This window comes from Phytophthora infestans, genomic scaffold, assembly GCF_000142945.1.
Source record: "Phytophthora infestans T30-4 supercont1.6 genomic scaffold, whole genome shotgun sequence".
Lineage (NCBI taxonomy): Eukaryota > Oomycota > Peronosporomycetes > Peronosporales > Peronosporaceae > Phytophthora > Phytophthora infestans.
The window spans coordinates 832,565-860,462 of NW_003303753.1; the positions used below are offsets into that span (position 1 = coordinate 832,565).

Genomic DNA, 27,898 nt, shown 5'->3' on the forward strand with positions numbered 1-27,898 from the left:
ATGGAGACAAGCAATTCTGCGCCTGTGGGTCTTCGCCAGCGTCATAATGCGTCTGGACCCAGTGCTCAAGGTCCAAAGACTGACGGTACTGAACGTCCTGCTGTGACTGTGGAGGGTCTGCTTAAGGAATTATACAAGAATCACCAGCCTGACAAACTGAAAAATGTTTCTATCGTCGCGAAGGAGTACGCGGGCAAAGAACGTGAGCTTGTTGGGTTGCTGAAAGGAAAATATGGAGCGCTGAGTGTGAAGCGGCTGGAAGAAAACTTGGAGATACTGGAGCGTGCTCACCGTGATTGTATAGCTGGCAAGGGCGCGGGGAAGAAGCGTGGCTGCTTTGTTCGCACGATATCGCTGCTGCTTTGGCTGTCGGTGCTGCTGTACTTTTCGTTCGGTGCTGTTTTTGTGAGCTTCGTTGTGCTGGATGCGTGGGAGTGCCGTGCTCTTGACAAGGACGGCCAAGAGCTCGAATCTGCTGAAGAATGTGTTTCCTTGCAGGAGGAGCTGGACGCGTTTACGTACGAGCACGTCGCTGACTACATTCGCCAATCCCACCCGGATATTTGCTTTTGCTCGGAGTGGAAGGCTCGGGAGAATGCATTGTTCACAACACTTTCGGGCGACGACCTCATGAATTTGGTGAGGCTGGTGCCATTTTCCCCCGACTCGTTTGGCTCAGCTTGGATTGCTAGCGTGAAGGAGCAGGCTCCGTCGCAGGAGTGCTACAACAACTACGCGAAGCCTGTGGTGGATCTGTGGCTGGATGTTGGCTCGTTCTTGTGGTCTTCTGTTCTCGAGCTCGCAGGATACGACGAAGTGTGTGAAGTGAAGTCTCAGACCGTGGAAAGTGTTGTGGAAAACGAGAATCCATCGGTGGACGAGGAAAGTGACAGCAATACGGACGCGGGCTCGCTGGAGCAAGCGTCTGAAGAAATGGAAAGCGAAAGCTCTATCAGCGAAGTTGAGATTGACCCTGATTTGACTGAGGAGACTGAAGCCGATGGTCAATTGACCGAGGAAACTGAAACAAATGGTGGTTTTGTACCCGCGGACGAAGTTCCTGTGGAAGAGGAAACACTTAGGTTTGATGATGGGCCTCAAATTGGTGAAGAAGAAAGTCTATTATTTGGACCGGAAGTTGTGGATAAAACCAGTGCGCAGGTGTCTGAAGATGTCGAAGCAGTCGAGAAGGCTGAGTCGGTAGATGCCATTGTTGAGGCTCTGACAGAATATGATTCTGCTCTTGCTCTTCATAAAATCGAGGAGGCCGAGCTGGATGCCGATACGAAGTCGACTGGTGTTGATGGGACTGCGGTGGTGGAGGACGACTCTGTAATTACCACCCCCGTGGAGGAGACTGACGCCATTGATCGTGGCGCTGATGCTGCTTCCTCGTCTGTTACGGTTGAAGTGGTCGATACTGCGGTTGATGTGTCTGAGGAGGAAGAGTCTGTGGTTGAAGAAGGTGCGACAGAGTTGGACGACGTTGTCGAGATTGAAGTTTTCCAGGAGGGTGTAGACTTGTCGTACGCCGAGACCGTGACGGATGTCACCAAGGAGGAGCTGATTGCTGAATCAACCGAGGGTTCATCTACCTCGGCTTTGGAAGCGGAGCTTGAGCCGGTAGTGGATGTTGACGAAGGTTTACCGTCTAGATTAAGCAAGGCAGAAGCGGAGATGAATGTTGAGTTGAAGAATATTGCTGAAGGAGCCTGTGTCAGTTGGTGATACAGCTGAAGAGGTTGCTAAGACTACTACTGAAGTGACTGGATCAGATGCGGATGTTTTTAGTGGCGCTGATGTCGAGATGGAGAATGTCGAAGAGGAGTTGGATCGCACCGAAAAATTGGAAGTGGGTGTTGCGCTGAGCGAGGAGGGGTTGGATACTGTGGTGGGAGATGTTGCCACGGTTGACTCTTCGATTCCCGCCGACGTTGACGAGGTGTTGGTGTTGGAGTCGGAGGATAAAAATGGGGAGGATGCCGCCAGTGCGTTGGGTGAAGAGAATGAGGTCGAGGCAGAAAAGATCGATCTTGATGCTGCGATCGAAATTGAGAGAGAGACTGATGACGGAGAGGAGGTGTTCACTTCCGAGGAGGATCATCCTCGTGAAGTGGTGGACGAAGATATTATGGCAGAGCGGGAGCCCGAGTTGTCTCCCAGCTCGAGCGAAGTAGACGCGGTAGAGCTTCTGTCTGACGAGAGCAGTGTCAGTGTGTTAATCGAGGGACTTGAGAACGGCAAAGGCGAGGTGTCGAAAGATGAAAAGCCCGCTGCGACTCCCATTGCCGTATGGCCAGAAGTTGCTGATAAGACGTGGAATGAGGAGGACGCTACAGTGGCTGCTAGCAGCGACGAGGACGACTTGGCCATCCCTGTTGAGGCCGAAGACTTCATTCACGATTTGGAACCTGAAGAAGACGTTGCTAAAGTTGTCGATGAAACTCTTGTACAAGAACAGGTGGAAGAGCTAGAGAGAGAGGCATGTGGACGACAGGAAGATGTCGAAGACTCCTTAACCGTTTCTGCCGAGATCGAGCCTGCTGTAGTGAAGAAATATGAGGTGGATGCTGGATTGTTTTTCCCTTCTGAGAATGGTACGGGGAGCGTGGAAGTAGGTTTGGACGAGGAGGATGAAGTGGAAAGCGGCAATCCCGGATTGAGTTCTCTCAGTCATGTTGAAGTGGAGAAATCTGTGGCGGCGTATGGCTTGGTTAGCGAACAGGGTGAGGAATTTTTGACGATTGAAGCTACAGAAGCATCGGTCGAGCCAGACGCTGATGCATTGGAGCCTGTCGAGTTTGTGACCGAGCAGATCGAGCATTTTGAGAATGCTGTAGAAACTGATGCTATCGATGATACCGAGTCTACGATTGCTGTCGAGCGAGATACCCCTGGTGCTGTCCCTGCTGACGAAGAAGCCCCAGAAGCTGATCACGAAGCTCCGGTGGCTGAACGTGTACCAGAATCAGAAGAAGCCCCAGGTATTGATGAACGAATGGTGTCGGTAGAAAACGCTGATGAAATCGGTGGTATCGCTGATGAGACTGAACCGAATCAAGTAGCGGCAAAATCATCCACAACTGCTAGTGAAGAGGAGGAAAGTGGCGGTCTTGCGTCGGCTGTGAACGAGGTGCTAGCGCGACTTGTGGAACCCTTCGAAGCTGCTAAGACAGCAACGTCTGATGTAGCGACGGAAGGAATGCAGGATCTTTAAGCTAGCCCAGCAGCGCGAAACAAGTTAGAGTTTTAGCCTGAATTAATTAGTTAGGTTGCGTGCTTGAGAGTGTGCGGTGCTTGTCGATCAAGTCAAACAAACAGCGTCTCCAGGAAATGACGGCCCCCCATTTTTGGTGCGAAGCAGAGCGAAGCAAGGAATTGTATTTTCACAATAGCTTAAGTACCGGTATACCGCCGACCTACCGGTATATACTCTTTCCCTGCTAGCTGCTGGTCAACGATGTCGGTGGCAGGGATATGTTTTGATTTTTTTTTAACTTAAGTTACCAATACTTACTTTATGGGTTGGCACAATATGAAAATTTAAAAATGGATTTTGTGCATTCCTTCACGAAATTTATTGTCCCCACCAGATTTTCGTTGGGGTGCCACCTTGTCCCTTTTAGAGTTAGGGTCTGTGGTGATGTATGTCTGTGGAATGTTCTGTCCCAATACATGTAATTGGCATATCCGTTGGTTGCTCGGCTGTAAACACTGATGTTCGTACTTAAGAAAAGTTTCACTGTATCTATTTTATAATACCAACAAAAGTACCAATTGGCTGTGGCTCTAAATTATATGATTGCATGTACTTGTGTCTAAGCCTTCTTCATTTCATGATGTTTTTTTAAATAATTCTCTGCCACTGTACAGTCCAGTGACATTCCAACCCTCTACATACCACCGGACTACTACGACATGCAGTACATACAACCGGACTACTACGACATACATATGTGTATCTGTGCGACTTACACCTGTCATCGCCAACACGGAAGCGACATTATGGGCTTGTGCGGGGCATGTTGAAGGGTCTAGGCCCTGTACTGCTCTTGCGGATGGTCTGGGGTGCTGCTGACATGGGGATGACAAGCAGAAAAAGACAGCACCAATGCATTATAAAAATATATGTGTTTTGAGGCTGTTGATACTTGTTTATTCTTCAAAAGCTTCCGCTTCAATGTGGGCGTGCTCTACACGGCGGCGCTGGCGTCTTCGAAACGACCGTATCTCGTTTGAAGGAAGGTTAGTGGCCGGCTCCCATGTTGGTTCCCACGAGGTGAGAAACTGCACGTGACCATCAATTCGGCGATCTGCCAGGATGGTTCGCATTTGGTAGGTAGGTTGACCACTTAAGTCAGTTCCTGATGGCAATACCCATTCTGCCTCACCAGCATCCTCTCCTTGAGCAGCTGCCTCGGTGAGGCGGGCCTTGGTGATGCGACCTTGTGGTACCGCATCTAACAGACGCTTAATAGCATCACCGGTATTTGAGGTATTACCTCGTTGGACATGTACCCACGACCTCAGGTAACGGGCCGCAGCCTCATCGAGACGCCCCCACCCACGCGCGCGGAGGTGCGCTTGGCACCACTTGAAGAAGGCTGGAAAAGCTGTTGGTGGGGCTGCATCAGTGGGGGGCCCATCGTGTTGGCTTACCATTGTTGAGGTAAGTTAAAGAATGAAAGCTAACCAAGAGTAGTTTAAATTGAAGTTAAAATTTAAGTTGAACGTGATGCTGATTTTAACCTGAAAAAAATAGACACGAAGCTAGAGTTTCTTTGTTTAGCGAGATGCGACTGTACTTACGGGTAACGAATTTCACTCCGTATTCAACGCATGTCGGTTTACCAGTGGGCGACCAGCAGGCACTCGGACACTAGGAGTATCCGATCGGCGGCGTTTTTTCGTCACGGAACGATTGACTAGAGTCCTTTTTCCATCCAGCCCCGTGTAGTTCTTAATCTGCAGAGCAAAAAACACGTGGATGCAGATTGCAAATTTGAAGTAGTATTTGCATCCGCACGAATTCGTACTCAAATCCACATGCCATCCTCCATCAGGCTGCCCAAAAAAACACCTCCATTCGCGCGTAATTCACACCCATCTGGGCCGACACTGGGGCTACTTCGCGACTGCGTCCTAGTTCCGGAAGATAGATACGCTCACAGCCACGTGACATCACACGAATCAGGTCTGGGTTTGGGGAAGCAAGTAGGAAGTCGATGCTGGACCGGCTGGGAGTCATGTCCACAAGAAGATCTCGGTTGCGAAAATCCTTAACCCTTGCGTTTAACTGCTGTGTGGCTTCAGGGGATTCCTTGAAGATTCTTGAAGTTACCGACTGGTGTCCGCAACAATCCGCCAGCAGCTGGAACAGTGTTCCAATCTTATATTTGGTCCGGAGAGTGTAGTCACGCTTGATCAATCGGTTGAACTGCTCCACCGGGTTATTTGTAGTGGCGTATCCACTAGGGGTATGGAAGCATTGCCATCGCCAAAATGAACTTCGCACCCACATACGCTCAAAATAGCCTTGAAACCAAATCAGCTGCTCTTCTCCCGCCCACTTGGTTAGAATCTGTATCACTTGTTCGTCATAGACATCTTGGCTATCCGTGAAATGGAGATCATAGATGTCCGCCATCACTTGTTTGGACAAGTGCTCCGGTACGCCCTTGAGTTTTTCATGAACCTTGGCCATCACATGATAGAAGCACATCAAGTATACGAATTCACAATCGACACCAAAGACTCGTTTCACTGCGTTCTGTTGGGCAGCTTCAGCATCGGCCATGACGAACTTGACCAACAGTTGGCGCCCACCAGACACGGAAGTAATAACCCTGCGGAGCTCGGTCAGCGCTGTCACATAAATCTCCTCATAGCGTTGAGATGTGATGAAAAGTGCCACGAGGTGAAACGAGCGACACTTGTCAGAGATGCCACACACAATGACAGGATACCCGACTTGGTTCAACTTGAACGTGGCGTCCATGTGAAACACAAATGACTCTGGGTCGCGGGCCGCATTTAGTAGAAGACGCTTTGTTGTCAGCCCCACCAAAAATGGCTTTTCGTCAGAGCCGTTCCCCACATCTGGTTTGCCGTGTGCGTCACGTTTCCATCCGAACGAAAAAGGATTCGTGTCTGAGACGGTCGGGCCATAAGCCAACTGGTCGATCTGGCCCAGGATTTCGTCATAATCGTCATTGCGGTGCAGGTGTTTCTTCGAGTAGCTGCTGACAAACCACTGCACTTGACGTAGCGTTGGCATCTCTGTCTCCGTCAACCCAAATCGCCGAGCCAGTCCATTGCGAATCCGAGCGGGCTTCAACCCTTGCGTAGCCATTTCACGACCGTAGTCCTTGAGACGGGGGGGGGGGGGGTCATCTTGGTTTTTTGAGGGCCCTTCACCAGCGTCTCGTGAGCACCAGTCTCCATTATGGTGACGCGGTTAAGGCTTTGGCATGTGAGCACCTTTCCCTTCCACCGACACGCGTCATATGGCGTGGCTGCGCTGCATGTTTCCGAGGAACACCTAAGTAGTTGGTACCGCATCTTGTGTGGCTTGGTCAGTGCACACACCACACACGGAACCAGCTGACTCTTTACAATAATGAACGCCTTCATGTCTCCCATAAGCAGCTGAGAATCCTCGCGAGCCATGTCGCTGCAGACAGTCGTCCATTTGGTCGTCGTGGGCATCTTTCGTTGAGGGAGGGGAAGGAGGGCTTCAGAGTTCAGTTTTTACTGTATGAAGAAGGATCTTTGCTGTAAAGAAAAGATATATAGGGCGGTGATTGGCTCATAGCACTGGTCGTGATTCGCTAATATTCACTGGTGTGTAGACACCCGAGGTTGGTGTGTTTTGGCCTATCCAATTGTGGCACACGTTTCGATAGTGTGGTGTGATGTGACAATGATGTGTCCAACGCATATTGTATGTGCTATCCCATTTTCTGTGTCTCAGACCTTGTTTCTGTGTGATTTACCGGTTCTGTCCTGTTCTAACTGTAGCTCTACCTTCTGGTATAATTTATGCCGACATGTAGATGTGAGATTAATTTCAGGGCTACACAAAATAATAGCAATGAGATTTATTTTACCAAACACTATTTAATGGAAGTTCATTATACTCTCACGGAGATCAATTGCTGTGTGAAATAAAACAATTACTCCACACAAAATAATTTCAATGAGATTCATTATCGTGACCACTGTAGTGGTTCTCAGATATGGAAGTAGCAAGATAGAACGAGACGACCTGCGAAAAATATCAAGTTTTGATTGGTTAAAAATATTCTTCAATTTTGCTGCCGGTCATTTCTATCCTGCCACGATTTTGGTGGCAGGATAGCCCCCACGGCAGCAGGATATACGGTCAACCAAAACGGATGACAGAACAAACACTCCGCACGAAGGCAGACCTTCAACACCTACGACGCCCGCAGCGTTGCCGCCTACAACTTCGAGCCACCAGAATAAAACAGCATCGCCTAACATTCCAGTGTACAACGAAAACACCGGCCGTACGCCGCCTAACAGCACCAAACGATCGACGTTAGATGGACGGACCGGAAGGGCGAAGAAGGCCAAGGCAAACCGCGGTAAGCTCCTTGAGTGTGCTGCTTAACTGGTTTACCGAGGAGGGCAATTAGAAGAAGTGGCGTGGCAGTGACAAGCCGCATGGCGACACAAAGACCTCTATTCTAAGTGTGTGTGTGTGTGTGTGTGGGGGGGGGGGGGGCTCGGAAAGCTCTTTCCTCCCAGGTCTCCGATGTGAGACCGGTTTCGCATGCGGAAACAAGTGGAATCTTTTGTGGATACCAAGCTGAGCGTGATCAGCAGGGTCCGCGATGCCATGGCAGCGGCTTAGGACAGTCGGAAGGAGTACTCTGATAAACATGGGCTAGGAAACTTAAGTGCGTTTAAGGTGGGTGAATTAGTGTTATTAGACACGAGGAGCCTACCACTAGACACTTTAAGCTCTGTCGGCAGAAACAAGCTGAAGCATCGCTTCATTGGACCGTCCGCAGTCCTGACCACCATCGACCTTTCTAAGTCAATGACGACGCACCCGACGTTTCACGTTGGACGTCTTAAGCGGTACCACGATCCGCAGGGGGTTGCTGCCTCGCAGACCCATCTTGGCTCATCTCCTCGAAGCGAGGTCCGGCCACAGATGCCGACGCCGGCGCCGGGGCAGGCACCCAAGTATCGGGCTGGACAGAAAATCTGCGGTCGAGACCGTACGCTGGAGGGGTCCCGTACGAATGGACCCCACAGCCATACGCCGAGTACGTCGGGTACGCACCATACGCGTCCGGATGGGAGTGCCCGAAGACGGCTCCGGACGCGGCAACAGAGCCTCAACACGTCGGATCATGCGGAAGGCCTCGTCAAAATCGGACGAAGAGGCCCGACGGTCCACCCGCTGATGCAGGCTCGAGACCTCCCGCTCCAACTGGCCCCGGCGGCCCGCAAGACGAGCGAGCACTCCCTGATTCCTGGCCTAGGCGGTAGCATCACCTCCAGTCCCAAGGCCAAGTGTGATCTCAAGAACGAGGACGCGTTGACGGAGGTGATCAACCTCAGGGCCCTGCGTCGGACCCGCAGGCGGAGTATTCGGACGAGAGTAGCGTTCCGGAGGCGCCTGGTACTCCTCCTCGTACGAGGGCACCTCCGCCCCTGCTTGACCGGAACGGTGAAGTCCACTACCACGTGGAGCGGATTCTCCAAAAGCAACGGCGTCGCGGTAAGCGACAGCTCCTTGTGTAGTGGATGGGTTATGCTCACTCCGAGAATTCGTGGGAGCCGATTGAACGGCCCCTGATAGACTGCCCGAAGGCTGTCGCAATCTCGGAACAGAAGCGACGGCAGCTTCGTACGTAGTCCGGGGCGTTTTGCCAGAACGGGGTACGGACGTTAACGACACCCCGTACCCGTGGTCATCGTGAGCACTAGAAGCCGCGCGCCTCAGAATGTCCCTTGGTAGTATGCTCTTGCTGACCAGGATGGAGAAACACGAAGCTCACGCAGGTCCAGGATGCGGGACAGCAACTGAACTTCATGGTATTCCCGTAACTCCGAGGGTACTTAAGAGACTCAACTCACGTCCAGAACATGCCCTCACACGAGTTCCAGTTTGGACAGTGCTCGGGAAGAACCCAGGGGTAGCCCCAGAGAGGGTAATGCCCACCTCGGTTCTCGGGCTTCTTAGTGAAGTCCGTCAAAGGGATTCGGTGCGGCACGAGAAGCACGCACCGGGCCGCCTCCAAGTTGTCGGTGAACAACGGCTCCTTCTGGACCAGCGAACGTTCGTAAAGTCCCTTAGCAGTGTGGCAACCCACAAGCTTACGAGGAGCGACGAGGATCTTCTAAAAGGGGTCTGCCCCAGAGCACGCCTCGGGAGGCCAATACCCTCTTGAGTTGATGGCAGCTCCCTGATTGACGGGTGCCACCACCGGACCCCCACGCATGCGCTGGGCATCCTGGAAGTCCTCCTGTTGCTGGTCGAGGTCGTTCGGGATCTCCCGGGGCTCATGGATTGCACCCTCCTCCTCCTCTCCCTCTTCATACGAGGAGCCGAAGAGGTTTCGATAGGAGTGCCCAGCCTCCTTTTCCTCGCAAACTGGGGTCTTCAAAGCGGTGCGCTTCTTAGTGGGCTTGGCGTCTTCCGCTTTGACGGCCTTAGCACGAGCAAGACCTGCGGATAATCGCCCGTCGACAAAGACGCGACACCGCCCAAATTGTTCAAGCGACGAACCCTCGGTCATGTGATGTACAGTGACTCCAAGGTGCAAGAGACTCGACGGCGTCACTACTGAACTCTCAACGGATATTGGATACGGTCCATATGTCACTCAATTCAAGCTGTCCCTATTATTAATAATGGACTGGCCGGATTCGCATTCAGCGGCCAAGAACTGATCATCTACGGTACGAACCCTCGGTATGAGTTCGCGGAATACTCAGCGACCTTTGGAAGACACGTTCACCGTCTGGGACAGGGCGCGAGCCGTAAAAGATACTCATGCGACGGTGTAGACGATGCTTGGCGTGCAACAAGATCCATAACGGATCATTGTTCACTTGATATTTGAATACTTGATTAGGACTTCTTATTAGGAATAGACCCGAAAGGGTAAACATAAATACAGAACAGAATTTCCACTCAAGCACACAGAGTGACGTCCGGCTTCAAGGTAAGCGTCTAGTCAAGCTTGTTTGAGTGTGTTATGCTTGTCGGTGAACCCGAAGCTCTGTAGCGAGGGTTCATCCGGCAAGACCAAGAGACTGTGTATTTTGGCCGATTACTATCTGGAGGTTTTACGTGACGTCTTATTGTTGCCTATTTGCACGACTGGGAGTGCTTGTATTGCATCCCTTTTATTCTTCCAACCGAGTGTTGAACACTCGGTGCCCTTGTAAAAGGCTTACCCGTGCCTGGTACCCTTCCGCTGCTGGGACCACGAGGATTGATAACACCTGCTAGCTTTGCTCGTGCTAGTAGCGTGTTCTTATTTTTACTGGTTGGCCTATATAAGTAGTTTACAAGTCCAGTTTGTCCCGGTGCAAGGGCAGGACTGGGGTCTTCAGGTCCGCCCGAACGATCGTTTACTATATTAGTAGACGTATTGTTGTGGGAACGTCCTAACTCCATCTGTAGCTAGAGTTCACGTGGGAATTCCAGCACCACACAGCTCGCTACGTTTGAGCTCATTCATGCATTTATGACTCAAACGGAGGTGACCTACTTCGTTAGAAAGAAGCGAGAGCACAAAAATGCATACTTCTCAGCTGAATTACCACCACTCTCGTTGAATTCCTGTGTTGGCTTTTTGGAGGATTTTCCTTCGCGTTGGTTATCGTGGAGTCGATTTCATGAAGCGTTGCAATCGTTTTCGGCACGTACCAACCAGCGTTTTATCGTTCGGTCAACATCAAGCGTGCAAAAGCGCAATAATCAGATGGGTGATCCCGATCGATACTTTCCTCTTCATTGGAAGCAATATTGCAAGACGTTGAGATGTACGCCTGGTGTTGAGCACCAGCGTCGTGGAAATGGCGTTCGCCAACATCAGTCTGTCCGGCTCACTGGGTGCACGGCGAAGATAAACGCGACGTTATCGAAGCAAAGCGGTGGTTACTAAATGTCGGTCCGCCCAAGTGGGCAACACAATCATCCGTTGAGGAAAGAGCTGTGCGACTACTACGCAGAGAACACCTCGTGTCTTCAAGAAGACAGCTGGACTGTGGTGCTTGATCGTACTGGAGCTGACACTTGCTCGTACTCCGTGGCACAAGGGCCTTTACAAGCTGGTGCCGTATCTTCGACTTCGATACTTGGGTATGTGCACGAACTACATCGACCAAAAATGCGATGAAAGATAAATCTCGAAATTTAGACATGCACTCTTAGCGGTGAGTGCTGCATAGCATGGATAGAGCTACATAATACTGTATGAGCAAGAAAAAAAACAGGAACTGGTTAGCGGCACCGAGTAAAATAGTACTTACACGAAACATTACAGTAGTACCTTCGTAATTTTGACGATAAAATACTGTCCGAGGTAAATTTCAACTCAGTTCTGAAAAACAAGATTTCTGAAAAAGACACCCCCTCTCCCCCATTTCTCCCATCCCCAAAATCTATGAGCCTTTCATTCCAAAAAATTCCCGCGCACTACATCAGCCACGCGCCCCTCCTAAACTCTAATACGAGACGAAGACACACGACAGCTCTGAAGGTGAGCATGCATGTTCATGTAGATTAGAGGGGGGGGGGGAGGTAAGCTAAGAGCGTATTCTGTGGTTCTCATGTGTGCAATCAGAATGAGCGACAGTGAATTCGAGCGGCAAGTCCCTCCTGGGGTCTCGTGGCTCTGTCCCCCAGTTGATGTCGAGTGGCATGAAAGCTGGGATGCCTTCCGCAAATACATGGAGCGCTACCAAGAGGAGACACACCAGATCTTTCCACAGCGCACGTCCACGTCGGTTCAAAAGAGAAATCGAGAAATTAAGGCGCGAGCAAACCTGAGTGGTAATGCGAAGGACCCAGATGATTCCGGCACGACTAACACAGTTACTGATGAGACGTCGGATCGATTGATCCCTGAGGAGTTCGGAAATTTCTGGATTAAGTTGGTCTGTACTCACGGGTGGAAGCGCAAGAGCCGTGGAAAGGGGATACGAAGGTCGTTTTTCGAGAAGACTACAGGCTGTAAGGCAAACATTAAGGCTGCTGTCGTATGGAACGATGAACACGACACGTTCATGGTACGCGTCACTGACTTTGACGTCAGACACAACCACAATGTGTCTCGCGCTACATTTGAGAACCATGTGTCGAACCGTCGCGTGAAGGATCCGGACATACTGGCATTCGTGGATGAACTCCAAGCTGCTGGTTCTAAGCCGAAGCTAATTATGCAGTTCCTGCGAAAAAAGACAGGTGGGTGCGCTTAACTCAACCCAGAATTATATATAGTGACTGATAGCTTTCTTGTTTTGGACTCCATGTAGGAAAAAGTGTGGTGCTTCGAGATGTACACAACATGGTGGCGAGGATGAAGGAGAGACGAAGGGGAGGTGCGACTACTGAAGAGCGGCTGGATACTGTCTTGCGAGGGATTTGCGAATGTCGTGGAAACCGAGCAACCGTTTACGTCGACGAATCCAAAACTGCACAGACCATCGCGTTGCAGACGAGACAAATGCGACGCTGATTCAAGGCTTTTCCTGAAGTGATGCTCATTGACGCGACGCATAACACCAACGAATCGCGCTACAAGCTCTTCTCGTTCATGGTTAACGATGTGTACGGACATGTAAGTAAATGTACCTGACGTTACATCATATGTGCCTCTAGCTACACTTTTACTGTTTGCGTAGCTTCAGCTACAACATGTACTTAATATGTACAAATTCTTACTTATGAGTTGTTAACGTAATGCTAGGGTCAATACGTACACCACAGTCTCATGGAGAACGAAAGTGCAGAGTGTCTTTCAGATGCTATCGGGTCGTTCAAGTTTAACCACTCTTCGTGGGAGCAAGTCAGGGTAATTGTGATTGACAAGGACATGGGTGAATTGGGATTACTAGAAATGGAGTTCCCTAGCGTGAAAGTGATTCTGTGTCACTTCCATTTGAAGAAGTATATTCGGACCGAGCTGGCAAAGAGCGAGTATGGAGGCCCGTCCAGCTTCGACAAAGACCAAGTTGAAGATGCTATCGATATGATGCGGCTGGCGGTTTCTACGGATGAGTACGTTAAGTATCTGAAGTATCTATACTTCTTGCTGGAAGGTGTTCGTCTTAAACGTGAAGACCCTGTACCTGTGCCTACGCATCCATTTCTTGAGAAATATACCTCCGGAAAAACGGGGAATTCGAGAAAAGAACGATGGGCGCTGTACGCACGTTGCGAAGTTTCACAATCTAGGCCACCCACACCCATATAAGGTAACATTTTCCGAGCCTTATAGTTTTCAGACTCACCTCTTAAATGTGTTTTTTGGCTCGGGGGTTTGGGGGGGTTCTGCTAGAGTCTGAAAACATACTCGTGGTTCCTATACTAGAAGATTTCTGAAACCCGGAGATGGCGCTGGATGAGTGCGTAGATACGCTGATGTTCTTGCAAGCAGTAGCAGAGATGGAGTACGGAAAGAAAATTACAGACGTGGGCCAGATGCGTTATGATGGTGCAGATCACGAGCTTGAACAGCTAGCGCGCGAAGTCAGCCCGTATGCGTACCGGCTTGTTGAAGAGCAGTATTGGGCGTCTAAGGATCGCAAGACAAGTTACGGCGTGGAGGAAATACATTCCAGCCTGTTTGTCCTGACCGGAGGTGGCGACACCAGTACATGCTATCATGTCGACACTACGGTAAGTTTGTCACCCGTTCTGGCCCGTGTAAACCCTAACGTACGTCGCTGTTATTGCGTGCCTTTAGAGATATCACTGCTCATGTGTATTCATGAAGACGATGTTGCTTCCATGCCGGCACGTCATGTATTGGCGTCTTTTACGTGGAAAACAGGCAATTCCTATTCGGTACATTGCACCCCGTTGGAGGTTGTCGTGCAAGCTGAATCAACCTGCGCCAGAAGAAGACGTACCAGACAAAACAGTTGCGTGCACAACCTTCCAAGTCCGTGACTCTGCTATGACAGCAAGGCGCCATCACGTTTTAAATGGGACGACGAAGTACAAGCACGCTCTCGTGTGTGGAAAGAGTATTGCAGACATTATGAGCAGGAACGGAACGTTTGTATTTGGAGAAATGATGAACGCCTTGGAGAAATTTGAAGACATTATCAAGGACGGTGTTGCACCATTTGTTGGTCGAGAAGGTGAATGGGTAGACCCGCTTTCACAGCTATCGTCGCTGACATTTTCGCCTACGGTAAATACCAATGCTGTTGAACCAAAGGATGCTGTGATGAAAAGCGATACGGAAGATGAAGAAAAAATCAAGAACACTTCCACAGCGAACTCGGACGATGACGAACCTCCGACTCAACAGAGCGCACCTCTAGCTACAATGCAAGAGCCTACAGTTACACCGTGTGTGACTAGAGGTACTTCCCACGTGACTTTGACCCCTCCTGCTACACAAGAACCACTGTGTGTAACTAGAGGCAATTCCTGTGTGACTTTAACCACCCCAGAGGTGGATGCAGCAAGTATGTCTGATTTCAAACAAAATCCAAGCCAGTCCAAGCGCCAGCACATTAGCAGCAGTTCGTCAGAATCCTCGCAGTCTGGGTCATTTGTGATAACAAAGAGCGCAAAAAGTCGGGGACGTCCCCAAGTCAGAAAGAAGCAAGGAAAAGCAGAAAAGAAGCAGAGGATCGAGAATAGCAAGAAGAAGGCTTCCAAGTTGGTACAAGGGACGCTGGCACCAGTTCCAAGCGTACGGAACATTGCTAAACTGTTGGACAACAACTACACCTATGAAGACGCCAAGAAGGTGCTACCCAATCTCACTATTCGAGCTGTTCCAAAGACCAATAAGGCGAATGCTGGTATTTATCTTGAGGATGAGTGCATCTGTGACGTCAGATTTGTGTTTCCAAAACAATTTGTGGAAAAATGCCTGGCTGCGGTCGCAGCGTTTCGAAAAGGCTTGATTGAAACTGTCGATGACGACACTATTGGTGTAAGAGTTCCTCGCTTTGGGATATTCCAATACCAGGACATTGTCGCGATGGACCGATGGCACGCCTCCATGCAGTATTTATCTGCCACTGAAGATGCGATTACTTGGTCTGTCAACACTAGCGTCAAGCGCTTGTCTCTACCGGTAAAGATTGATGACGGAGTCAGCAGCGATCCGACAGAACGGGAAGTTATTATCAGGCGGATTCTTCTGAAGAATGGCCGCGAGACTTCGTTCGGTAGTGTGCCCTATAACGGACTACTAACGCTCCGAGAAAATATTTGGATGGATGATTCATGCATGGGGCATGGGATTGCTCTACTCCAACGAGAACACCCGGATGTTGGCATCGTTAACCCGATCTTCAATCGTTTCCACGATAAAGACGCCCGGCTCAGGGCTATTAATGCAGGCAAGCCTCTCAAGAAAACGAACCAGATCATTCTGTTGCCGCTACACATAGACAACAACCACTGGTGTGGAGCAATTTTCGATTATCGCAGCGAACGTCGAGGAGTCCTGGTGTTCGACCCCTTGCAAGACCCCAAGTCAAAATATTACGCCAAATGCGAAGAACTACTGAAAGACGTGTTTTTAGAAGGTGAAGACAGCTCCATACCCTTGCCGATTCAGAGAGTCACGAATGTACGCCAGCCGGACTTCTCAAGCTGTGGAGCAGCTATTTTACTATTCTTTGAGTGCTACCTCACCGGTATCGATATGCCGGAAAAGCTCAGCCATGCCTCAATGCTTTTTTTAGGCTTCGGTACATGTAAAAGTGCCTGCAGTAGGCGAGTTAGGAAGTCGATAACATGAAGATAATGTACCCCTGTAGTTCGCATTGTGATGCCTCTGTCTGTTGATTCCAATGTGTGCGTGCTGCGGTGATACTGTTGAGCTGCGTAAAGTGAAAGATACTGGTCATGGTCTGCTCTACTCTAGCAGTACTCGTCAGGCAAATTCTCACTAAGTGCTTCGTACCTCGGGTGACATTCATGCATTCCAGTTACATTACAGCAACACTTCATGCTACCAGTCGCGTGACTGGCTGTCGTCGCAAGCACCGATATCTCTAAAAATGATGAATTTTTTAATTTGTTAAAATTAAATTACCGTAATATATTTTCGCGTAGTACGTATCTCGGGACCAATTAACACGAAGTGGCTCGAGTCACTCACACAGTGTAACCCTAACATTCGCTTAAGTACGAGCTACTCGGTACCTCTAACATTGATCAAAAAAACATGGCTTTGACTTCAATGTTTTTTTTCCAGTAGGAGTAGCAAGAGCCGCATGTACAGTACGACAGATTTTGGGGAATGTATTTTATGTGCGACGTCCAACCCAGCAATTTGCGAATAGCGTTTATATCTTGGCACAAAATTTGGCGGGAAGCGCAAACTGGATCAGCCATGGACGCGAATGGAACGCCCCCAGCGACACCGCCCTCGCCTACGAGCCCCACACGACCGCCGCCTCGATATCTGACACGCGAGGTCCCAACGTCTCCCCTCTCTGAACCCCCTCTCTCCATATCAGCTCATGCGCAGGCACCGCGCGACGATGGTCAGCCCGTGTCTCCGATGTCACCAATGTCGGCGTCCGTTTCAGCCTCCGCAATGTCCGCGTCTGCCGTCTCTGCTACATACATGCCCAACCGCTATGATTTCGCAGAGATGAGCGCGTCGGTGGATGTCACGCCGGCGCCTCGATATTTGGGTCGCCACGGAGCCACATCCGATGATGCCGCGGTCGGGCAGGGCGGAGACGACGTGGAGGCAGAGCTGCGACGTATGGCCCAACGTCAATTGCCGCGTGGGGATCTGGGCCGTCGTGAGTGGATACTCGACAGCTTCCAACAAGGGCCACACGTGGTGAACCTGGACGACGGGGCGCCGTCTTCTCCCAGTAGCAGCTCCGTGGCCAGTATCCGCAGTAGCAGGTCCGGCATGCGGGCACCCACTCAGGCGTCACTGCCGCAACCGCCGGCGTCGCCGCCCAGTTCACCGCGGTCCAGTGCGTCGGCTTCTGCGTCTGCGTCGGCGTCGACGACGGCATATTCGCAGCTCCAGAGACAACAGCAGGAGGAGCAGCAGGCTTTTTCAGGTGCCGTTGTCTGGGGCACCAACATTAGTATATCCGAGAGCATGGAGCTCTTTAGAGGATTCTTGCACCAATTCAGGCAGGAAAATAGTGACGCCAGTGACGAGCCGTACTATATCAAGTCGCTGCGGAGACTGGTGCTGACCCAATCGCTCGTGCTGGATTTGGACACGCAGCACTTGAGGCAATTTCGCGGCGCACGGAAATTGTACAACCAGTTGATTTTGTTCCCTCAGGTGCTCATCCGTATCCTCGATATGGTGGTGACAGAAGAGTATCAGGCGCTGCTGGCCGGTCCAGGAGCCGGCCCGGCAGCAATTGACAACTTGGCAAACGTGGCGCTTCAGATTCGACCGTTTAACTTGCGAGATTTATCTCCCATGCGTCATTTGAACCCCGCAGATATCGACCAGTTGGTGTGTCTAAAGGGTATGGTTACTCGTTGCAGTGGTGTCTTGCCTGACCTGAAGGAAGCGTTTTTTCGTTGCGCGATGTGCCATGCGACGACACAAGTGGCTTTGGACCGTGGCCGCATTGAGGAACCTACGAGTTGTACACGATGTCAAGCCCGAATGTGCATGGAGATGATTCACAACCGTTGCGCCTTCACAGACAAGCAAATGATCAAGATGCAGGAGACACCCGACGCCATTCCTGAGGGTGAGACGCCGTACACAGTGCTCTTGTTCGCGTTCGATGACCTCGTCGACGGCGTGCGACCTGGTGACAAGGTCGAAGTGACGGGTATTTACCGCGCTGTACCGATGCGTTCAAACTCTCGTCAGCGCGTAGTCAAGTCTGTCTTCAAGACGTACGTGGATGTTGTACATTTCCGTCGTGTGGATGAGCTCACCAGACGTGAAGAGGGCGAGAATGGCGAGAGTCTCAGCTCGGTTGCCCGGGAGGAGGAAGTTGAGACTAGCGTGATTGGCCCCGCAGATATCGACATCGAGATGCCAGACCCTCTGGAAGAGCACGAAGATGCTGCCGCTGCGGCTGATGCACAGCAGGCACGTAAGCTCACAGCTTTCCGCCGTATTGCATCGCACCCCCGAGTGTACGAGAATTTGGCTCATTCATTGGCACCATCAATCTGGGAACTGGACGACGTTAAGAAGGGAATCTTGTGCATGCTATTTGGTGGCACAAGAAAAGATGGAAGTAGCGGTAGCGTGAACGAAGATGAGGGCGAGCACGGCCACGGAGGTGTGGCACCTAAACGCAAGAGTATGCGCTCGGATATGAACGTTCTGCTGTGCGGTGATCCTGGTACATCAAAGTCTCAGCTGCTGTCGTATGTGCACAAGCTGTCACCGCGAAGTATTTACACTTCAGGCAAAGGCAGTTCAGCCGTCGGTCTCACGGCTTCGCTTATCCGCGATATGGAAACAAACGACCTCGTGCTGGAGTCGGGCGCTCTGGTTCTTTCTGACGAGGGTATCTGCTGTATTGATGAGTTCGACAAGATGAGTGATTCCGCTCGCTCCGTGCTGCACGAGGTTATGGAGCAGCAGACAGTCAGTATCGCCAAGGCTGGTATCATCTGCTCTCTTAACGCTCGAGCGTCGATTCTTGCGTCTGCCAACCCCATCGAGTCGCGCTACAACCCAAACAAGTCGGTAGTGGAGAATGTGAACATTTTGCCCACACTTCTCTCACGTTTCGATCTTATCTACCTCATCCTCGACAAGCCGCAACCTGAGTCGGACCGGAAACTCGCAAAACATATCGTTACTCTTTACTACGACGAAGAGACCCGCGCGCGTGTGCGTGCTCAAAATCGAGGCGGAGTGGGAGCACCGCAGCTTATCAGCATGAAGCTGCTGACCGAGTACATTTCGTATGCCAAACGCAACATTCACCCACGTCTGTCTGCTGAGGCCCGAGACGGTCTCATCCGCTCCTACTTAGATCTTCGACGAATGGGCGGCGCTAGCGCTGCTTCGGCAAAGAAGAACATCACAGCTACGCCGCGACAGCTTGAGTCACTTATCCGTATTTCCGAAGCGCTTGCAAAGCTCAAGCTGTGCGAGACTGTGACTCGAAGTGATGTCGATGAAGCGTTGCGTCTTATGAACGTGGCGACACAAAGAGCAGCTATGGATCCGCGGACGGGAACTATCGACATGGATATGATCAACACGGGGCACAGTGTGCTGGAGCGCGAGGTGCTGGCTGATCTCATTGTTAGGATGAAGGAGATTTTGGGCGAGACTCCGAACCAGTCGATGACAGTTCACGAAACTCGTCGGCGTCTGGAAGAAAAGCGCAAGAGCGAAGTCAAAGGAGCCGAGTTTCAGATGGCACTTCGTTCGCTTGAGGATGACAGTCTCATTCAAGTCTCCCATGGTGTGATCCGCTATTTCGGTGATCCGACCGATTAGATTAATGGTCGATGTTAGAGTCACCGAGTATATCGTACTTAAGTGAGACTTAGAGCTACAGCTTCGAGTACCACTAGGTACACAGAACAGAAAAAGGGGGTAATCTACTGTAAAATACCTGCAGCAGATTCAAATATTTCGGCATTTGTCGCCAAGTGTACGCGAAAGTGGCTTCCATATAACAATGTTACTTGAAGGTATACAAGTACAATCCTTTGTGAATATCCGGGATACCGCAATACTCGGGGTGCTTTAGACGGAGAGGACAGATTACTTAGTTGTTGCGGAAGTGCTGATGCCGCGGTTATCATAGGTCAATGCGTACCCTCAAGTGAATATTAGTCTGCGTAAAAGATGATTGAATGGTATCACAAAGCACATCTATACATTACTCATTAGCATTCATACATACCCGCAGAGCAGCTTCTTTTACAGTAGCAATCATGTGAAGAAGATCTATATCAAGCATTTCAGCATGTATCGCAACCTTAGGAATCTCATCACAGCTGGGCTTGGCTTTGATGGCTTGATGACGTCTTTCAGGTAGCACTAAAAAAGCTAGCACTGCAGCACCGCAGCTTGAGCCGTCGGGCTGGCGTGCATTTGTGTCTCTCTTGGTATGCAAGAGCACGCATATCTTCCCGAATAGATCTTTCGGTTGTTCTTTGCATTCGTCGTAGTACTTGGACTTGGGGGCTTGCAAAGGGTCGAACAGCACGATGCCTCGACGCTCCGATCAGACGGCTCCACACTTGTGATTGTTGTCGACATGTAGCGGTAGAAGGACGATCTTGTTCGTCTTCTTGAAAGGGTTACCAGCGTTGATGGCGCTAAGCTGTACACTCCGCTTGTTAAACAGACTGAATATTGGGTTGATGACGCCTATATTGTCGTGTTCTGGAGCAAAGCAATTCTGTGACCCATACAATTGTCATCCATTCAGATATCCCCCCGCAGGGTTAGAAGCGAGTACTGTCAAATAAAGTTTCACGTCCACCGCGGAGTATTATATGATTTATAGCTCGCTCCCGCTCTTTCTTATCGGTGCTAACGCCGTCCGAAATTGCATCAGGGAGTTTGAAGCGCTTGACGCATGCGCTATCTGCCCAGTTGATAGCCTTCTCAGTTGCGGTTATATACTCCACACATCCATGTCACTTAGCCATCGCAACAATATCGCTGTGCTGAAATATTCCAAGCCGCGGCACTCGAACCCCAATACTGACCTCGGCGCAATCGTCAACCAGACTCTTGCGAAAGCCCCGTGCAGCAACTTGACACTTTTCAACGAACTGTTTTGGAAACACGAACCGGACATCGCGCTTGCATTCGCTCCTCGGGTAAATTCCAGCCATGGCTGCAGCGGGGCTGCCGTAGCTTTAGCGTCAGAGGAAGACGTTCGACTCAAAGAGTCACTAATACTAAGTTCCTTATCCAAAGGACACTTACAGCCCAAGACCAGGGCTCAAAGTTAACACCTTAACTTTTATGCTTCAAAACCAGAAGTGATTTATTTACTATTATTGCGGCCAAGCCGCCTAGGGGTAAATGTATCTCTTTAACTATCTAGCATAGTTAAACCTAATCAAATGCATAACGTGTGGCTTTCAGCCAACGTACTGAGAGACCTTGTTAACTCTCCAACTTATGTACTGAGAGTTTGTTAACTCTCCGGGTACTTCGTACCCCTGTGTGTTCCACACCATGTAACCCCGTTACACTCTCCCTCACTAAGATGAGAACATTCCGTTCTCGAACTTTCCTCAGCGAGGTCACGTCTTGTCAAGACGACGGAGGTCACTAGACCTCACCTGTGCGTTCTGCAGCTCCACGAGCTCACAAACGCGTTCGCATCCTTGATGCCTGGCACTCCCACTCCGGCCCACGGCCCAACGTCTCCAGCGCGTCGCGCCGCCCCTGCCTCGTCGGTCCCAGACCCCCAACTGCGCTCCGCAACTGCTCCAAGAGCATCTTCGTCTCTTTCGGTGGCGGAGTACCACCAAGAGTATCGCCGTCGACACGGTCAACGCTCCATGAGCCGTCAACAAGAAGAGAGCAAAGCTCAAAGCTCGTCAGAGCCGCGGGCGCCGCCCAGAGGGAACGATGGTCTGTTCTCGGAACTCGAAGAGGGCGAAGTCGATTACGACGAGCCCATGGGTAGTGAGGATCACTCCAACCCAACCTCTCCGAGGTCGCACGCTGGTGCCGCGTCTTCCCCAGCTTCCTCTGTGAGGTCTAGCCGCTCAACGGCGCGATCTCCAACAAGAAGAGACCTGCGGATACCGCATCCGTTCTCTGAACGTTCGAATCCGTTTCGCTCGCTGCGCGATGCGCCACCGCTATCGTCGCGGTATGACGAGGAAGATCGATACGATCACAACGTCATTACGAATGACCTGGACGAGGCCCAAGGCCGTCAGTTGTCCAATGAGCAGCGCTCGCAGTCGTTCCGACCTGTGGTCCGACCACTTGTTCTAACGTCACGCCGTGACTACGGCTTCCAGCCGCGGAACCCTGCCGAAGCGGCCCGCCTCGCGGCGCAGCAGCCGCTGAACACGTACACGTGTGGGCCTGCGGCCTCGACTGCTGATGAGCAAGTGCAACGGCACCGGCTCCGAGAGCGATATGTGACTCCACAAGTCACAACTCCTCAGGAGTATCAGGCGCGCCTGCAGATGCAGCTAAACCGCCAACCGGTTCCCTCTATGCGAACCATCCCGGTTGTTCTCAACCCTGGGGAATCCCAGCGTGCTTATGAAGCACAATTCCGAAGCTGGGTGGAGGGAGCTCGACGGCTCCCCTCCTACAATGCTCTTCGAGCAAGTTTCTCTGAAACTGATATTCGTCTTGAGAGACGTTTGCGCTTAGACTTCGCTAAGTCGAAAGCACGTCGACGAACACTGGGACCCCGTCCCCATCACCTCGAGGCGTCACCACCTCTTGCTCATGCTGCAAGCACCGCTCTTTCCTATGAGCCGGCTGCTCCAGCCACTGGTCGGAGCTTGAGCTCAGCCACCGACCTGTCATCCCCGCGTTCTAGCGGCGGGAAGCGCTCGGCGCCTGACGACGCGGTCGTACGCCGTAGCGGCGGGGCAGTGAGTGTGCCCGATCAAAAGCGTCGACGACGTCAGGGCAGTCCTGCCGGAGGACAACCTCAAACTCCCAAGAGTTTTGTGAGTGAGGATAACCCCTCCATTTCACAAGGTACTGAGTACGACCCTGGCGCCTGCGCCTCGCCACCAGGCGTTCCACATGGAAGTGGAGCTCGCCGTGCTCGTCGAGCAGAGCAGGAGGAGGCCGAGCCTCAGCTGGACTCTCGCGTCGCGAGTCGCAGCGACGTGTTCGCGCTGGAGCAACGTGTGGGTTCCCTGAACCAGTATCTCCATGATACGACTGACTCTCTGAGTCGCCTTGCAGATGGTCTCGATGAGACGAACCACCGCGTGGACTGGTTTGAACAGCCACAGTCGGTTCAGAACCGAGTCGTGGACCTTGAGCGTCAAGTCGCTCAGCTGCAAGGTCAGATCGACTTGCTGTTGCGTCTTGTGGCCCCGCCACCTGCTGTCGCTCAGCCTGCCGTGGTTCGGCCTCCCGCTGTTGCGCAGCCTGTCGTGGCCCAGCCACCGTTGGCGCCAACGCCTCCGCGCTCACCTGAGCAGGGTCCTGATACGGCTTGAGTAAGCCAACGTAAAAGACTGGATGCGTGCGCATCTTCTTCGGAAGGTTAAGCGTATACGCTAGGCCCTTCTTGGCCACGACCTTGAACGGTCCTATGAACCGTGGTCTCAATTTTGTCTTAAAGACTGCAGACACTGCATGAGTAGGTAGGTTTTTTGCATTTAATAAAACTTGGTCCCCGACCTCAAACCTTTCTTCATTGCGTCGGCCTTTGGCATCTGCATGTTCTTTTTGCATATCTTGGCTTTCAGCCATAGCGTCGCGTACTTGACGCATTACGCTTAGTCTCAAAGAGACAAAGTCATTGACTTGCTTGCGAACCGCAACAGGGCTGACATCAGCTAGCCGCTCGGCTATCCCTCCCCCATCAAGCCCTGAGCCACTGCGTGGCGGCGTCAGTGGGACGCGAGGGTTAACCAAGCCGTTCACATAGAACGGAGTGTAGCCTGTCGAGGCGTGCACTGCATTATTTAATGCGAACTCGACGAGTGGGAGCATCTGGCTCCAGCGTTTTGGCGCCTCAGCGCATACGCTTCGAAGGATATCCTCCACAACGCGATTCACGCGTTCTGTTTGACCATCGGTCTGCGGATGGTCCGCTGTGGACATGTCCAAACGAGTGCCAAGCACTCTGAAGAGGGACGTCCAGAACTTCGCGGTGAAGCGCGGGTCTCGATCCGAGACAATTGCCTCAGGCAAGCCATGTTGGCGAAAGACTCGGTCTAAAAACAGCAAAGCTGTACCTTCACCATCTATGGTGTCCGGCACCGCCGCTAAATGAGCCATCTTGCTCAATCAGTCTACAAAGACCACAATACCCGTGTTTCCTGCCTTGTCCTTGGGAAGGCCAAACACAAAGTCCATACTCATGGACTGCCAACATCCCTTGGGGACAGGCAAACTCGCCAATGGCGCTGCCGTGCTCGGCGCGGACTTCGTCCGTTGACACGTCTCACACGTGCGTACATAAGTGCCAACCCACTTATACATCTTGGGCCACCAGTACATCGAGCTCACCGAGCCATAGGTCTTCTCCCGACCTAAGTGCCCGCCCACGGGCGTATCATGAACCTCATAGAGGATTCGATACTTTAGATCCTCATCATGAGGAACGACTACACGAGGGTTATCCTCAGAGTCGGTGCTGTAGTACAGCAGGCCGCCATCGAGCGAGTATCGATGCAGCCTCGCGCGTAAGCGCCCAGACAATTCCTTGTCAGAGTCTTTAAACTCTTCGCTCCCAAGAGCCCGTAGCAGCGCTACGCACATGTCGTCTTGTGCATACGCTCCGCGTATCAAGTCAGGCACTGACGACATCACTGTCGTGACATGAGCTAACTCGTAGTCCGGCCTGCGCGAGAGCGCATCGGCCACTACATTAAGCCGCCCCGGCTTGTACTTCACCTCGAAGTTATACTCGGCAAAGAAGGAAAGCCATCTTGCCATTCTCTGAGAGAGATGAGGCGACTGTGTCGCAGTGCGTAACGACGCATGATCAGTAAAGATCACAAAAGGCTTAGAGCCTAGCAGGTGTACCCTGAATTTGACTAGAGCATACTTCATTGCAAGTAGCTCTTTGTCATGAACTGGATAGTTCTTCTCTGCAGCTTTGAGCTGGCGAGACTCAAACGCGATCACGCGTTCACGCCCTTCGGCGTCTGCTTGTAGTAAAGCACAACCGATTGCAAAATCGGAGGCGTCACAGACGACGCTAAACGGACTATCCGGGTCCGGTAGCGCAAGGATCGGAGCCTGGAGAAGGCTCTCCTTCACAGCCTCAAAGGCTCCGTCGTGCTCGACGTTCCAGCACCATGGTGCGTCCTTCTTAAGGAGATCTGATAATGGCCGAGCCATCTCCGCGTAGTTCGCACTGTACTTGTGCAAGTAATTGGCTAAGCCTAGCCACTTGCGTAAGTCTTTTTGGTTCTTGGGAACCGGCCAGTCCACGATGGCCTTGACTTTGGCAGGATCTGCCCGTAAGCCACGCTTCCCAATGAAGCACCCGAGGAAAGGTATCTCCTCCGCGCCAAAGACGCACTTGTCCAAGTTGGCATACAACTTATTAGTGCGCATGCACTCGAGCACCGCTCGCAAGTGGTCAATGTGGTTATCCACGTCTGACTTTCCGTGCTCGGCACGACTATGGACGAATATATCGTCAAAGTACGTTTGAGCGTACGCCCGGTGGGGCCTAAACAGCTGCGTCACAAGACGATTGAACGTTGCTGGTGCGTTCGACAGCCCCTGGGGCATCACCAGCCACTCCCAGAGCATACCGCTCGGAGTACTCACCGCTGTCAGCGGAATGTCGCTCGCTCTCATGAGCAATTGGTAGTAGCCATCGACCAAGTCGAGCGCGCTGTACAGCGTACAGCCTACCATGTTGTTCTGCAGAACATCCTTGCGAGGAATCGGCGTTTGCGCCGGGATAGTGGCCGCATTTAGCTTGTTAAAAGCATGAACAATGCGCCACTTGCCGTTCGGCTTTCTGACACAGAACGTGGGTGTCGAGTGCGGAGACTTACTCTCACGCACCATCCCTGCCTCGTGCTTCGCACGGAAGAATGCGTCAATGACGTCACACTGCTCTCTCGGCAAAGGCCATTGCCTTGTTACGCAGTATTTGGTTCCAGGAACCAGGTCAATCTCATGACACACGCCTCGATCCGGAGGCAGGCCCGTCGGTGGGTCTTTTGAGACAACGTCTCCATACTCCTTCACCACCGGGTAGAAGGGATCCGAAGGATCTTTGAGGATCGCCGATCCACTTCTTGCGCTCAGCGCCTTCTTGGTGTCCTCTAGGACCGCGTCGTCCACGACGGATGAGGAGTTCAACTCCTCCTCAGGTCCCAGCAAGACCACCTCGGCTAGCTCGCCTGCCTTTAAGGCTTCGCCGAACTCGGCAATGGACATCTCGTCCAGCTCTAGCAGAGCATCTGCAGCGGGCAGAGTATCAAGGCTGATATCGCCTTCTACCTCCCCCGTCACTCCGTTCACGAGTGTATACAGCTGTTCACAGCAATCACGTGGAGCATCACCGCTCGTCACGTTGGACACATCGTCCGACGTCGAAGACGTCACAGACGCCCTGCGTCTTCTTCTCCTCTCCCTCCGCGACCGAGCCCGGCCGGATGAGGGCGGTGTGGCGACATCTCCGTCACCACCACCGGGTGCAGCAGCACCATCACTCCTCGAAGAGGATACAGTGTCTCGCAAGACACTCGGCTGAAAGCCAAGAGGTTCTTGACCTTCACACAGTGAACTAGGTGTCACTTCACCTGCATCTCCTGGACCACGCCCATGATGCCTCGACTCGCAGTCGACCGCGACCCTCGGGTCACGCAGCGGTAGGTCATCGACCAGATCCATACCACTCAGTGGATTACGCGCCACTCCGCGCTCGTCCTCACCAGGACCCAGCAGTTGGTCATTGACCTGACCTGCACCGCTCCGCGGATAACGTGCCGCACCACGTACGCCCTCAGGGCAAACAGCAACCTCGTTGCTAACAATTTCGGACATACCAATGTCCAGCACTACGGCCGCCTCGGCCTCGTGCTCGCGCCAAAAGCGCTTCTGCTTCCTAGCAGAGGTGGGTTCATGACTCACCAAAGCTCCACTAGGAGCAGGGTGCGACGCACCCAGCGTTTTCGACTTCCAGTCGATCCATGGCTCATGACGTTCCAGCCATGCCATGCCAAGGATGAGGTCATACCTCGCATCCAGGTCTAAGACCAAACAGCGCTCCACGCTATCGAAGTTCTCAAACTTCACTTCAAGGCCGACAGAGACCTTCGACACAGTTACCAGTGTCCCCGTCGCGAGACGGACAGAGATCGTATCTCTCGTTGGCACTTCCAGTGCCTCAGCATACAGCTGACTCCCTTCCAGGGTGGAGCGGCGGGCGTAGTTGCCCGAGGCTCCCGAGTCAATCAAGACTCTCCATGGCTTTGCAAAGCCCTTCACGTTCGCTTGAACGACCAGCAAGCCCGGCTTGCACACACTCTTCTCGTAAGAGAGCTCAGCTCTCTTCGGGGCTGAGCCCCGTTGTCCTCTACCTCTTCGAGGCACAACAGAACTCAGTTCTTCCCCAGTAGGCCGCCCCGCGCCTACTGGGAGTTGCCGTTTCCCGGCGATGACCCGGAGGGTTGGCTCGCCGGAGCCTCGCGCTTCTTGCGCAGAGGGCAATAGGCCCTCAAGTGCTTAGTGCTATTGCACACAAAGCATCGGCGGATGCCGGCGCGCTGCTCCGCAGCAAGAAGCTCCGCTTCTCCGTCTTCAGCATAGCTGAGGTCCATCGGCTCTGGACCGCTCGAAGAGCTTGCGCTACCAGCGCTCCAACCAGGTCGCGCCGACCTGAAGTTGTGCTCGGCATTTAATGCCACATTCACCGCCTCTTCGAAAGAGTTAGGGTGTACACGGAACACTTCCGTTCGAGCTGCGCTCACACGAAGTCCCTCCATGAACACGGTCACGCTGACCAGTTCTGGAAGAGGGTCCGCCGCCATTCCGGCGATAAGAGTTCTCAACTCTTGGACATAGTCCAATAACTCCTTCTTACC

At 52.1% G+C, this 27,898-nt stretch overlaps 2 protein-coding genes across 2 annotated transcripts; both read left to right on the plus strand.

Moving 5' to 3' along the window:
- Positions 1-982, plus strand: PITG_04525 (uncharacterized protein; the record flags this gene model as incomplete). Its single annotated transcript, XM_002905254.1, has 2 exons — positions 1-886; positions 948-982. 2 exons carry the CDS (start codon positions 1-3, stop codon positions 980-982), a joined length of 921 nt encoding a protein of 306 aa, XP_002905300.1.
- A 15,552-nt stretch (positions 983-16,534) lies between these two features.
- Positions 16,535-19,658, plus strand: PITG_04527 (DNA replication licensing factor mcm4, putative; the record flags this gene model as incomplete). The annotated part of the gene is made up of 1 exon (XM_002905255.1): positions 16,535-19,658. The coding sequence occupies one exon, from the start codon at positions 16,584-16,586 to the stop codon at positions 19,656-19,658; it is 3,075 nt and encodes a 1,024-aa protein (XP_002905301.1).
- Positions 19,659-27,898: the final 8,240 nt, after the last annotated feature.